Source organism: Eulemur rufifrons, chromosome 15 (assembly GCF_041146395.1).
Source record: "Eulemur rufifrons isolate Redbay chromosome 15, OSU_ERuf_1, whole genome shotgun sequence".
In the NCBI taxonomy this organism is placed as follows: Eukaryota; Metazoa; Chordata; class Mammalia; order Primates; family Lemuridae; genus Eulemur; species Eulemur rufifrons.
The window spans coordinates 28217557-28233073 of NC_090997.1; the positions used below are offsets into that span (position 1 = coordinate 28217557).

Genomic DNA, 15517 nt, shown 5'->3' on the forward strand with positions numbered 1-15517 from the left:
AATAACATAATCCCAATTTAAACTGGCTACAATGATACAGGGATTTATTGGCTGATACAATCAAATTGTCTATACATAGTTCTAGCTCTGTGCAGAGCTTGATAATGGTTCTGGATCTTTTTAATCCTATGCTTATTTGTATTTTGGCTTTGTCTCCTTGCTGGGTTTCTTCATGATTGCGAGATAACTTCCAGTAGCACAGTTACATGCTGCAATACGGTCTGTTGGTGTCGCTGTCGAGTTTGTTTCACTTTTCTTTAAAACCTCTAGTAGGAGGTCCAGGGTTAAGTGTAGACTTTCTGCCAAATGATTTAAGTATCAAAGTGCAAAAGTGCAAAATTGCCAAACAGACCTTGGAAAACTTCATCTGCTGGGCCCTAAAAAATATAAAAGGGAATGATAAAAAATAAAACAAACAAACAAAAAACCCCCTCTTTTTTCACTTTTGTAGGCAGAAAGGAACGATGCTGGAGAAGAGGGAGAGGGATTCTCTAGTCCCTGTTCTCCCATTTCTGCCTCAAATGCTAGTGGCAGAAATGAGGAAGGATTTCTACACCACAATATTCATGAGGAATCACCTCATTTTCCAGCCAGTTCTGACTCATGAAGTTGGGCCACACTTCTGGTCACTTGCTTGCGTAGCTCCTGAGTTCATGTGGATTTGAGAGCCATGAAATTGAGGAAGCAGCCTTCTCATATCATCCTATGAATATATTTCGAGTTGTTGCTACCTGTTAGAGGCTCTATTTAGGATTCTGCTTCTAAGGAGCCCGTTGACAGGTAGACATTCCACCCATCTTTGTCTCTGAGAACAACTCTTCTTCCTATTTCCACCGCCTCCAAAGACATTGGTCTCTCTCTCACCCCTTGGCATAATCTTCTTAGTGTCTTATAACTTACAATTCATTATCTTAATCACTGGGTTTTGTTTTAGTACTGGCTATCTCCTCCAGATGCTTTTTCTTCATTCCTCTTCATCTTACATTGCATTTCAGGATGCGGACCAATGGCTTTTCACTGGTCCATACTAATATGCTGCTCTAGCAGGTGGTGGAAGGTGAGAGGAGAGTCAGGGTAGGTATTGGATTCCTCCACTCTCTCAGTGCCAGGCTGTAGGTTGGCAGTAACTGTGTTCATCTCCATGAGTTCATAGTTCATGTTAAAATGTTTTACTCTATAACTACAGCTCTCTCTTTGGTTTCTATTACCTGTACTTTTAGCTTGCCTCTTCAGTATAGAAAAGGGCCACACCATTTCTAATTCAAGAGTGAGTATTCACTCATTGTTGTTCTCTCTTGACCCTTTACATAACCATTAGTCTTTTTATTCAACTCTCCTAAATTACTCTATTTAAGTGAACCAACTGTTTCCTGGCAGAATTTTAGTGGATTCATATTGAATATTAAGAGAAACTCTTCAAATATTCTTTTAAAGCATTTGTTTTATTTTCTGAAATTACTTTAGTTCACAAACCTAATTTTCCTTTCAAAACAACTGCCGAAAGACACTTAAAGCCTTCAGTCTTCTAGGTGGTAAGGAAATTGCTGGTTTGTTGCTACAAGTGAAAATTCCTTTGTGACACTGTTTTGCTTTTGGTCACTAGGTAGCAAATAAATTCTCATATCCAGTGTTTCCCTGTTTTCTTCATGAAGGTAATTTTGCTTCATTTCCTCTCTCATCTAACCATAGGAATTTAGATTTACACCAGATATTCAGGCAGGGAAATTGATACCATCATCATCGCTCTATTCTCCTTTCTTCATTTGACTCCTTCTTTAATCAAACACTTTTTTTCCACCCAGATTGAGAAAAGTAAAAGCTTGTGTAGAGGTGGGTAGTTAAACTAGGAATAATTCTATAAGAGGATTTTCTGCACTGATGCTGTGTGAGCTCAGCGCATCTTGATCAGTGATTCTCAAAGTGTTTTGTCTCCAGATCAGCAGCATCAGCAAAAGAATTTGTTAGAAGTGCACATCTGTGATCCTCATCCCAGATTTATTGGGAACAAGAAACAACTAGAGACAAGGAATAACTGTTAATATTTGTGCTTTAACCATACCTTCAGGAAGGTCTAATTTGGTCAAAGTTTTACAGTCACTAATCTAGAAAAAAACTCACCTTATAAGTTAGCAATACAGAGATAAATATTTAAGGTAAAAGCTTTAGGTCAAGGGGTTTTCATTTTTCTTATTATTTTTATTGATTTTCCTCCTTTACTATGAGAATGGGAAAATAAATTTCAATACTAATTTTATATCATTGTTTCAACTTTAAATTTTATTAATTTATATTGATTATATCTCTATTGCTTCACCTGAGTCAGAGTTAGCATTTTTTTTTTTTACTGTTGGTGGTGACTTTGGGGAGAAGAGTTTAGGGGACTAGAAATTCTGCATTTGTTTTCCCAATTTGTGCCATGACTTTATTAATTTCTGAGGCTTTGTCTTTCACTTGTAATTCTGTTATTTCTGCCTTGTTGAAGCCGTTTTATTTTCACTCCGCTGTCGTTTTCCTTATATGTTACCCTTTATTAACAGGAATCTAATTTAGCCAAAGGAAGGCACAATGCTATTAAACGGGTTTGGGATGGCTACATGTGGACAATCATAGAACACATATAGTGACTCATATCAATTTCATGAGTTTATTTCAAAGTTGTTACAACTAATTTATCTACTTAGTGTATTTGGTTCTTCCTAAGAAAACCTAACTTAAATTTCTACAATATCCATCATAACCCTAAAACATGCTAACAAAATATTTCAGATCAAACTCCATTGTTTTAAAATTAGGTTTATTAATTATAATAATAATAAAACAATAAACTGAGGGATGGCAACAATGTTATCTAGTTTTTCTCTTGATGATTAATTTTAAAATAAAGCTTTCTAAACAATCAGAATATTGTTAATATAGGGGCCAAAAAAAGCTTCATATTCAGTAAAAAATAAATAAATAAAATCAATAATTATATATGAATGTATATTTGTCCAAATTTAATGTTATCATCTATATTTTTAAAAGGTGATTACTTTTGTAAGAGATTCACAAATATGCTAGTGCTATAAGGCATAGAAATAGAAATTCTGAATTAAAAAGTCAAGTCAACATTTTGAAAAAGATAACAATTGGGTTTATTAGTCAATTAAAACAAGATTGAATGTATTGAAAAATTTGGCTGGATGGGTTAGATATTCCAAGATTTAGGTATAATGATAAGGCTTCTCTTCATTTGCTTTTGAAAAATCAAATTTTAAAAGCTTAATTTTTTAAAAAACCTTGAATTTGGATTTCTTTGAAATTGATTAAAATACTGTGAATTGTACATCTATGATGTGCATGCATATTCTAGTTTTTGTCCAGTGTGTTTTAAGGCCATCCTGTACCATAGCTTTTAATTTTCTACTTTTAAGAATACTCTAATTTTTTGAAGCTACTTTTACTGCTTCTCAATAATGCCCAGTAGAACTTGCTTTAAGCAGCCAGATAAAAGTCAAGCAAGTGTGAAGAGTACAAATTGTATTTCTTAATGGTGTGAGAAAATATCTATAAAGCTGTTTAAAATGGACCAAAATTATATGCCCAGATATTTGGGTCACTTCTGTCATTTACAAATGAGTAATTTTTAGCAAATTCCTACTTGAAGAGAGCATGATTTTCTAAAAGTCTGTATAAAGACCCTAACTAAAAACTATCAGCTAAGGTCTGTGAATTATAGAAAGTAATGGTGACTCCATCATTTCAAAATACTTCAAAACCATATGCATACAATAGAAATAATCCTAAGGAGGCTTATATTTCTCCTTTCTTTTTAGACTTTCAAATACTACTCAGTTACCATAAAAATTCCATTATATAATAAAACAAATATTTAGTTTATAACTGTATACCCATATTATGGTTGAGAATTTCTCAAATATTTATTTTACACCAATACCACAATTAACCCAAAACATGCAAAAAATTTCCTACCATGACTTGAAATAGAATATATTATATACCATTAAATAAAAGTTAATCTTAAAAACAAAATATTATTTTATTTTTTCATGTGACTTTAAAATCCATACATTTTGTTATAAATATAAAATTAGAAAATTATTTTACCTGCAATGATAAGCTTTCTCACAGTTCATACATGTGACATTATTCTTCCAAGAAAACGACTCATGTGATGTTTGAATTCTCTTACAAAGCTTGTCTGTAAATATTGGTGAACAGATGAATATAACATCCTAGGAAAGATTAAAAATTATTTTATAAATGTTTTGGATATTAGAAACATAGTAAATGGGTTATTACATGGAGAGGGATGAAAAATATTTTTGTAAATATTGAGTAGAGGTTCTCTATGCAGCAATGTGGAAGATTCTATTTTTCAAAATGTCACAATAATTCCCATCTTACACACTCTTCCTGCTATGTGAAAGCAACACTCTAATTGCCAGTTGGGAACTATATCTCACCCCTCTTGAATGTAAGCTAGATCATGACTATGGAGAAAATGATGCTATGTGACTTCCAAGGCTAAGTTCAAAAGGCCATATAGCATCTAATTATCTTGGGATACTTGCTCTTGGAACTCAGCCACATACTCTGAGGAAGCCCAGGCAACATGGAGAAGTCATATTTAAGGCTTTGGCCGATAGCCCCAGCTAAGAGCCCAGATGACAGCAAACATTAACTATCAAACATGTGTACCAGAAAACCTCCAAGATAAACTCCAAGCCCAGACACTTGCTGACTGCAAGTTCATGAGAGACTCTAAACAATAATCTCCTAGCTGAGACAAGTCAACTCACAGAACTGTAAGAGATAATGATAAAATAATTGTTTTAAGCCACCAAGTTTTGGAGGTGATTATGTATAAAAAATTGGAACAAGCAATATATCCATATATCTATGGGTAGGTAAAAAGAAAAATGAGACTAAATCTGATAGACTTATAAGTTAATTTCACTTGCAATCAAAATACAGCCTAGTCATCATATTTCTTCTCTTCTTGTCCTCCTTATTTCTTCCTCTCCTTTTTCTTCATTATCATTATCATCATTGTCACCATCATTATCATCATCATTATCATTTTCATTCTAACAACAGTATTTGTTACGTGATATCAAGGTGAAAATCCCATGTACTTAAAATTTTTGATTTTGTTTCTTCCTCATGGAATCCAATCAAATAGTACTCATCTAAGACAAAAGTAAAGATGAAAGAGGTAGAGAGAGCTTGCCCACATGGGTATAGTGGATAAAATGCATGATCTTCCAAATCATTCATCTATAAAATTGTTCTTTCAAATGTAATTATAAATAATACAGGAATAAGTAAAATAGAGTTAAAGCACTTTTATGAATTAATAGTTAAACAGACATCCACTAAAGATCACTTCTAATATTAAGATACTCATAACTAGTAAAGTTAGAGAGTTAATTTCTCATTATTTTCAGATTTAAAAACAAAAAAATCAAATACTTTTAATAATTATTGATTGACTAAGGTATTAATTTTCTATTTATATAACAAATTTTATTATATAGCAAATTATTACAAACTTGGTGGCTGAAAGCAACAAAAACTCATTATCTTACAGTTCCAGAGGTCATAAGAGTTTCACTGGGCTAAAGGTAAGGTATCAGCTGTGCTTCTTCTGGAGGCTCTAGGGGAGAATTTTTCCCTGACTTTTCCATCTTGTAGGCGCTTCCTTCAGTCCTTGGTTTATAGCCCTTTCTTCCTTCTCCAAAACCAGCAACACAACATCATCAAACCTCTCTATGACTCTGACTCTTCTACCTCTCCCTTCCATTTTAAGGGACGCTTGTAATCACATTGGGCCCACCCAGATAACTCAGGATAGCATCAGCTGATTAGCAGCCTTGATTCCATCTGCAATCTTAATTTCCTCTGGTATGTAACATAACATATGCACACATTCCCGGGATTAGGGAATGGACATCTTTATTTGGGGAGGAAGTAGCAGGATGAGGGGCTTAGACTGCCTACTACAGCTGTAATTTCCTTGATTGTGAGAAGCATGCCTTATTGCTTTTTGCACTTGTATCTCCCGGTATTGGGCCTTGTGTACTGTAGGTTAATAATAAGTCTTGGGTGTTGTAGAAGAAATTGCAGATGGATTAAAAATGATCTTATAGTAGGCCTAATCTGTATATTACACGTTCTGTATAATTAAATTAAGCCTTCTCAGAAATGGTTTACTAAAGACTTTTTTAATAGACTGGATTACTTTGCCAGGAAAGAAAACTTCCATTTTTAATGCGTTAGTAACAAAAAGTTGATGGAGTTGGAAAAACAAAACACACTTTTAAAGTTCTTTAAAGAGTTGTGACAAATATGAATCTTGACAAAAACGAAAAGATGATGATTTGTGGAAATAGTTAACAATTATTTCCTAGTCTTATTTATTTAAATGTTAAATTAAAAAAAGTATCACAATGCCAAATAATTAAAAGCTAAAGAAAAAACTTAAAAAAAGTAATAACTAAAAATGAAAAGTGTACAAAATTATATTGTTTTCAGTGTAGAATATTGGTGGAAGAGCAAAAAATGAACTTGAACAATGTTAAAATTGGAATTTCTATATAAAAAATAGATTTTCTGATTTTTCTGAGTTTGAAAATTATACTATCTTAACAAGAATTTTAATTACTTGTACTTTTCAAATTGTTTGGTAGTAATAAAATATATATTAAAGCCACTCATTTGTATGTTAGATTCCAACTTACCTTTGGTATATTGATACAGTCAGTGCCATTCTGACATGGTATTGATGAACACTCAATGATACCAGTTTCACACTTTTGACTGAGGAATCCTTCTGGACATTCACAATTGTTATTAGAGCTGCTATTTTGGCAAATTCCTCCTTTCCAACAAGACTGAGAAACACAAGGTTTTGTTGACTCCTCACAGAAGGGACCTTAAAAGATCATGAAAGAAAACAAGAAAGAAGAAAGTAAAGGAAGAAAGAAAAGAAGAAAAAAAGAAAAAAAGAAACAAAGAGAAAGAAAAGAAAAAAAAAGAAAGAAAGAAAGATGAAGGAAGGAAGGAAGAAGAAAGAAAGAAAAGAAGAAAAAATGAACATAAGTACATAGCAAAACTCATAGAAAAAGTTTCCAGAATTCATGGAATCTTTGTCTTTAACAGATATGTTGCAGTGCAGTATAAGTTAATATAAAATTCACTCACTGCAAATCTACAATTCAATAATCTTTGCAAATGTATAGAGCTATTCAAGCATCACCACAATACAGTTTTAGCACAACTTTTTTACCTAAAAAAGTGCTCTTTTGTAGTCAATCTTTGTTCCTAACTCCAGCTCCAGGTAACCATTCTGTCTAGGTAGATTTGCCTTTCTGGGGCAAAGAATAGAATGGTATAACATGTGCTCTTTTGTTATTGGCTTTTTTATTTTGGCATAATTTTTGGAGGATTTTTCATGTTGTATCATGTACGAGTACTTGGTACTTTATATTGCTAAAGAGTAATTCACAATACATACATTTCACTTATCCATTCATCAATTGGTGGACATTTGTTTCCACTTTTTGGCTGTTAAGAATAATGAATTCAAACATAAGTATTTGAGTGCATATGAATTTTCATGTTTCTTGGACAAATTTCTAGAAGCAGAATAGTTGAGTTTTATGGTAAATTTGTGTTTAACATTTTAAAAAACTGCTAAACTATTTTTCAAATTAGCTGTACCATTTTATATTCCCACAGACAATGCATAAGATTTTCTTTTTCTCCACATTCTTGCCAACATTGGATGTTGCATATCTTCTTTATTATAGCCATTCTAGTAAATGTAAAATGGTATCTCATGATTTCAATTTTCATTCTCTAATGACTGGTTATTTTGAGCATCTTCTCTCATATATATTAATTGTTTTCATATCTTCTCAAATGTCTATTCAAATCTTTTAACTATTTTTAAATTGTGTTATCTATTTTCTTAAGATTGCCTATGTTCTTTGAGTGGGGTCTTTGCATATTCTGTATGTATGTCTTTTATGATATATGTGACTGGAAAATATTTTCTTCTTGTCTTGCCTTTTCCATTTTCTCCCTGTGGTGACTTTGGATAGCAAAAGTTTTTATTTCATTAAATCCAACTTATCAATTTTTCTTTTTTTTGATTATGCCTATTTTCTCATTTTTTCTTTTACATGTCATGCTTTTGGTGTTATATCTAATAACTCTGCCTAACCCAAGGTCATGAAAATATTCTCATATGCTTTATTAAAAGTTTTGTAATTTTAGCTCTTACATTTAGATCTCTAATCCACATGAATTTATTTTTCTATATGGTATGTGATAATGATTATGTTATTTTACATATTTTGCATATAGATAAATAATTGTCCTGGCACTTTTTGTTCTTTGAGATAATCCTTTCCCCATTTATAATAGTTGCTTTTTCCACTATTGTTAAAATTGACCATAAATATGAGTTGATTTCTGGCCCTCTCAATTTTTTCCTGATATATATACCTGTCCACTAATATATATACCTTTCTATTACCATAACACAGTTTCCAGATAAATATATAAATACATAAATGTAAATAAGTAGATAGTAAGTTTTGAAAATGGGCAGTCATCCAACTTTCCTTTTTTTTTCTGAATAATTATTTTGCTCTATGGACTTTTTTTTTTTTTTGCAGTTCCATATAAATTTTTGTATTAGCTTCCCAATCTCTACACAAAAGCCTGATGGAATATTGACAGGGATTTTATTAAATCAACAGATAAAATTGGGAACAATTTCCATGTAACAAGATTGAAATCTAATCAACGCATATACAATGTCTCTCCATTTATTTTGATATTCTTTCATTTTTCTCAGCAAAGTTGTATAGTTTTAAGTTAGTCTTGCATTTAATTTGTTAAATTCATATCTAAGTATTTTTTTCCTTTTGATGGTCTTGTAAATGGACTTGTTTTCTTAAATGTATTTTTGAAATTTTGCTGTTAATATATAGAAACAAATGATTTTTGTATATTTTCTGGTAGTCTGCCAAGTTTATAAAGTCGTTACTAGTATTGGTAGCTCTTTTCTAGATTTCTTAGGATTTTCTACATATAAGATACTAGCATCTGTGAATAAACAGTTATACTTCTTCCTTTTAATTTGTATGCCTTTATGTATTTGTCTGTGTGTGTGTGTGTCCATCAAATAGTCTAAAACTCAAGTACAATGCTGAATAGAAATGGAAATTAGATATCATTGCCTTGTTCTCATTGTTAGGGGAAAAGTTGTCAGTCTGACACCATTAGTATTATGTTCACTAGACATTTGTCATAGATGCTTTTTATCAGATTAAGAAATTTTATTCTATTTCTAATTTTATAGATGTTTTTAAAATGAATGGGTGTTAGATTTTGTGAAATTTTTTTTGCAACTATTGAGAGGATTATGTGAGTTTTGTCTTTTATTATATTAGTATGCTGGATTTTCAGATGTTAAATTAATCCTGCATTCCTGGGAAAAATCCTACTTTGTCAGAGTATAAAAATATTTTTATGTTACTGGATTAGATTTGCACATATTTTGATGAGGATCTCCTATGTATATTCATAAGTGACATTGATCTTTAATTTTTTTTTTTTTAGTTGTAACATCTTTGCCTTTGGTTTTGCTATGAGGGTAATACTGGCCTCATAAAATGAGGTCATGTGTGTTCCCCTCTCTTCTGTATTTTCTGAAAAGTAAAGTCTGTGAGGACTGATACTAATATCTTAAATATTTTGTAGGTTTATATAGATTTTCTATTTCTTCTTGAAGCACTATTAGTAATTTGCATCTATCTAGGAATTTATCCATTTCATTTAAGAGGTCAATTTTGTTGGCATAATGTTGTTCATAGTGTTTCCTAAGGATCTTTTAAATTTTGAATGATCGTTATTGATTCCTCACTTTGAATGCTGATTTTGTTAATTTGTGTCTTACTCTGGTTTTAGTTTTTTATTCCAACTAAAGATTTGTCCATTTTGTTTTTCTCAAAAATCAATGTTTTGTTTCATTGATTTTCTCTAAGAAGTTTTAATGATTTCTGTGCAAATCTTACCATTCCCTTTCTTTTGCATGCTTTGAATTTAGTTGGCTCTTCTTTTTACATTTATTTAAGGTAGAAGCTTAAATATTGACTTGAGAGACTTTTCTTTTCCAAAATGTTGAACTTTATACACTTCCCTTAAAGCACGGTTTCAACTACATTTAATAAATTTTAATATGATTCCATTGTAGTTGTTTTCTTCTTTGGCTTTCAGGTTATTTTAGAATTTTGTTGTTTAATTTTCAAATATTTGGAGATTTCTCAAAATTGTCCTACTGCTTATTTCTAGTTTAATTTTGTGAGGGCTGGAGAACAGATATGGCATGATTTTTACTCCTTTGGACTTATTGAGACTCATTTTCTTGCCATACACATTTGTTGGTATGCTATCAACAACAGAGTTGTATTACACAAGTGCAGGTTTAGTGCTTGAAGGAATGTTGAGAGTGTTTGCCCTCTTCAACTTTGTGCTCTAGGCAAGTCACTTGCATCTCCTAGCCTCTCCCCTCCTAAGTTTATGTTAATAAAATTAATAAAGTAGTAATATTAGAGCCCAAGCCTGGGAGCTTCACTGCAGTTTTTATAGCACCTGGATCAGCAGGTGCTTTACTTCATAGTTGAAAAGCATTTGTCAGATTATGTCTAAGGTGTTGTCATTAGGCACATCACAATGGCAATAAAAAGTAATAACTGGAGTAGTGGGCTGACAACCCTGGTCATATCTGTGAACTCCTAGATTTTGAAAGAAAATTTTACTCTTGTCCTCCTCTTGGCCTGCATAGTGCTTTGGACAATTGATAAGTGTTGGAGACAACTGAAATGAGAAATATCTGACTCTCAGCTAAAAATGACATACTTGGCCTCCAGAAATTAAAATATTTATACTTCAAATATATAAACTGTGACATCCAATTCACTATGTAACCCAAGGCTTATTAGTACACAACATATTTATTGGAAAAAAATCTCTATATCAAACTCATTCATTATTATGCTAACAAGAGTATCAAGAAACTTTGGCCATGAAGGATTAAGTTACTAGTAACGGCATGCAAGTTATAAAACACCACTTCTATGACATGATATTAATTCACTAGAATTTTGGATTATGTATTAAGTTCTAGAACAGAAAAACATAAAACTAATGTAAAATGTTGAGCAACCACACCATTGGCATTATCAGATTAAAATAACTCAACCTTTTATTTGTGGATATTAGTATATAAATATTTATTTTGATCACACAAAAAAGAGTGAATATGTATTTCTCAATGTTGTAATATATTAACATCATGTTTTCCTATTAAACAATTAAACATAGGGAATAACATTTAATGATATTTCAGACATAAATATTACCTAGAATCCTATAATAAATTGTTTGAAGAATACTACCATATACATGTAATAGGTTCACATTTCCATAATACTTACATCCGTACTTATTTGATAAAATTCTTAAGACAAACCTGGCATTTAAAAGGTCCATTATTATACAGTTTTTTTAAAATGACACATTTTAATTGTACATATTTATGGTGTACCATTTGATGTTTTGATATATATATGTTGTATAATGATCAAATCAAGGTAGTTACCTCATCCATTACGTCATGCATTTGTCATTCCTTTGTGGGTAAGAACATTCAAAAGCTTCTCTTTTAGCTATATTGTAATATACAACAACCTTACTGTTAACCATAGTCACTCTATTGCACAGTATAACACCAGAACTTATTCCTCCTAACTGTAAATTTGTACCCTTTGACCAACCTTTCCCATCTTCTTCTCTCCCCTCCCTCCCTAGTGTCAGGTAACCACTGTTCTACTCTTTGCTTCTATGATATCAATGTTGTTTATTTTTTTAGATTTCACTTATAAGTAAGATCGCACAGTATTTGGCTTTCCATATCTGGATTATTTCACTTAACATGAGATATATATCCAAAAGAAATTAAAATTAGTATATCAAAGAAATATCTGCACCCCCATGTTTATTACAGCACTATTTACAATAGCCAAGATATGGAATCAACCTAAGTGTTCAAGAACAGATGAATATATAAAGAAAATGTGATATATATACACAATGGAATACTATTTGGTCACAAAAAAATAATGAAATCCTGCCATTTATGATAACATGGATGAACATGGAAGTAAATCATGTTAAGTAAAATAAGTGAGTTTCATATTTTAATTTTATTTTAAGTAAAAAAATCCCTAATTTTTCTAGAGGTTAAAGAACTTGCCACATGTTACTTAGCTAATTAATTGCAGATTAATAATAAAAATTATGCATAGTACCTAATGCTATAATAATTCCATGCTCTTTCACCACAACTCATACCCAGTAGATTAGTTCTGTACAAAAGGGTAGCAGACTCAAATACCATTTGATTGCTAGTACTAGTCTAGTATTCCTACTCTAGGATACAATATTACATTATTCAACATCATATGTTGAATATAAACAGACAAAAAACAAATAAAAAATTAGTTTTCTTCTTCTACAGACAAACACAACTCTCTAAATATATAAGTATATCCTTTGTCAGTTTCCAAAGTTATCTATAGGATAAAATAGTAAACAGTGAAATGTATATTTTTTAACATTTTATTTTGAAATAATAATAGATTAACAGAAAGTTACAAAGATAGTACCAAGAGGTTCTGGGTATGTTTACATCTTACATAACTACAATATCATATCAAATTATTATATTATACTACATAAAACTATACTATTATATCAAAACTAGGAAATTGGCATTAGTACAATGTGCAAGTAGAGTTACATGCACAATTCTCAAAATATAGAACCATTCTATCACTCCAAAGATCTTCCTCATGCTACTCCTTTATAGTCTAACCCACCCCCTGCCCCCTACAATGTCTAATCATTGGAAACCATTAATTTTCTCCATCTCTACAGTTTAGCCATTTTGATAATGTTATATAAATGGAGCCAAACAATATGTGACTTTTTGAGATTGTCTTTTTTTTCAATTATAATGCTCTTGAGATACATCTAATTTCTTATGTGTATGAACAGGTCATTTTTATGGTAATTTGTGAATAGGACCCCATAGTATGAATGTACCACAGTTTGTTTAACCATTCACTTATTGTTGGACATTTTGATTATTTCCAGTTCTTCACTATTACAAATTACTTTGGGATGAATGTTTGTATCCCACATAAATTCTTAAATGTTGGAGCCTAATCCTCAATGTAATGGATTTGGAGATCATGAGAGTGGAGCTCTAATAACTTTGTAAGAGATCAGAGAGCTAGCTTTTCTTCTCTTTGCTCTTTGCTGTGTGAGGATACAATGAATAGACAGCCATTTGCAAACCTTGACATGTATCTCACCAGATAATGGATCTGCTGGCACTTTGATCCTGAACTTCCCAGCCTCCAAAACTGTCAGAAATAAATGTTGATTAAGCCACTCAATCTGTGTTAATTTGTTTAGAAGCCAGAACTAAGAAACAAATAAAGTTACCATGAATACTCATGTACAGATTTTAATGTGGAAATAAATTTTTATTCCTTTAGGATAAATTTCCACGAGTGAGATTACTGGGTCATATAGTAAGTGCCTTTTTAGTTTTTAAAAGAAACCATCAAATTGTTTTTCAGAGGGGCTGGACCATTTTACATTCCCCACAGCAATGCAAGAGAGATTTAGTTTCTCCTCATGCTCACCAACATATGGTGTTGTCATTACTTTTTATTTTAGCTATTTTAGTAGGCATAGTAATATAGTATTGTGGCCTTAATTTGAATTTATTTAATGGTCAGTAACATTGAACATCTTTTTTGGTGCTTATTTGCTATTTTTATAGCTCTTCAGTGAACTGTCTCTTCATAGTTTTTGTGTATTTTCAACTAGATTTTTGCTTTTTAGTCACTGAGTTTTGAGAATTCTTTATATAGTCAGTCTAGACATGAGTCTTTTGTCAAATATGTGGTTTGCAGGTCTATAATTTGTCTTTTAATCTTCTTAATATGGTATTAATAGTTCCAGAAAAAAGTTTTACTTTCATAACTTTGATGTATTTATTTAGTTTTTTTCTTTTATGAATTGTGCTTTTGTTGTCGTGTCTAAGAGCTCTTGCAGTGATCTCCTCTCATAAGTTTGTGAGTTTAGAAACTCCAAGATTTCAAAAGGGGAAGACTACTTTTTGTGAGGTAACAGCATTTTTTATGCACATTTTAAGCTGTGGTTTTTCTCTGTTTCATCTTTTTAATTTATCTGATATTATGGCCTCTCAATTTTCTTATAATTCCTGAAAAAAAAGTCTGATAATGGTCTCTATTTTATGCCCCAGCAACACTGTATTTGTTCCTTTTAATGAGATGTTTGAAGAAGGAAAATAAACATACATGCTTAGACCACCAAATTAATTAAGGTATCAGACATTAGGTTTTTTTCTCACTTAAAATATTCTTCATCACAGATATGAAGCAAGTAAAATAAAACTTTGATCAATTAATTTAGATTAATGTGTGTATCAACATCTACTGTGTTGAGGAGTATTCTAGGTATTCAGGTTATAGCACTATATGAAACAGATTTTGTCCTCATAAAGTTATGACTTTACAAGGAAATAGAAAAAATTTAAAAGACAAATAATAAAATAAATAGATAGTATGCTTAATGGTAATAAATGGTGTGGAGAAAAATAAACCAGGAAAAGGAGTTGTAGGAAAAGTAGTTCTGAAGGGGCTGGTTACTTTGTGTAGGGTGGTCAAAGAAAGCCTGGAAGATACAGGTACCACCTGAGACTTGTAGAAATAAGGGAAAGAGCCCTGTGGATAACTTGAGGAAGAGTCATTTGAATACCAGCTCCTCTTATCTTGCTATATTTTCATTCATTAAGCATCAACCACATTCTAAAATAATATATAATATAAGAGATTATGTTTATGATTTATTGCCTCCATTCAAATATAAGCTCCACTTGGGCAAGTAATTCTGTCTTGTTGACAGATTTTTCATAGACAAATACGGTGCTGCTATCCCACAATAGATTCTTGGTAAACATTTGTTGAACAACAAATCGAAGAATAAACAAAGAGCACATCAGCAGAGAAAACAGCAAATACAGAATCTCTGACTTGAAGCATGTTTGAGTGTCCAAGAAGCAGAAAGGAAGCTAGGAGACTGAGTCAACAAGGGAGTGCAGAAGAAGATTTCAGAGAAAGAGGGTGCAATAAGCTATCTCAGGAACTCTGGCTCTGACTGCTTTTAGAGTCTATGGAAAGACAACGGAGCATTTTGAACTGAGTAGTAACATGATCTCACATTTTTTAAAAGATAACTTTGATAGTAGACTGAAGACGTCCAAGAAGGAAAGCAGAGAGATGTTTTTGGACTATTGCATTATTCCAGAAATGAAATTATGGGGACTAGATTAGGATGCTAGTGA

At 31.6% G+C, this 15517-nt stretch overlaps 1 protein-coding gene across 1 annotated transcript in view; it reads right to left on the minus strand.

Moving 5' to 3' along the window:
* The window catches only part of EYS (eyes shut homolog), a 1462097-nt gene that overhangs the window by 1359509 nt on the left and 87071 nt on the right, over positions 1–15517 (minus strand). Inside the window, 2 exon segments of the mRNA XM_069488330.1 lie at positions 4108–4235; positions 6744–6937. Coding sequence (XP_069344431.1) covers positions 4108–4235; positions 6744–6937 — 322 coding nt within the window.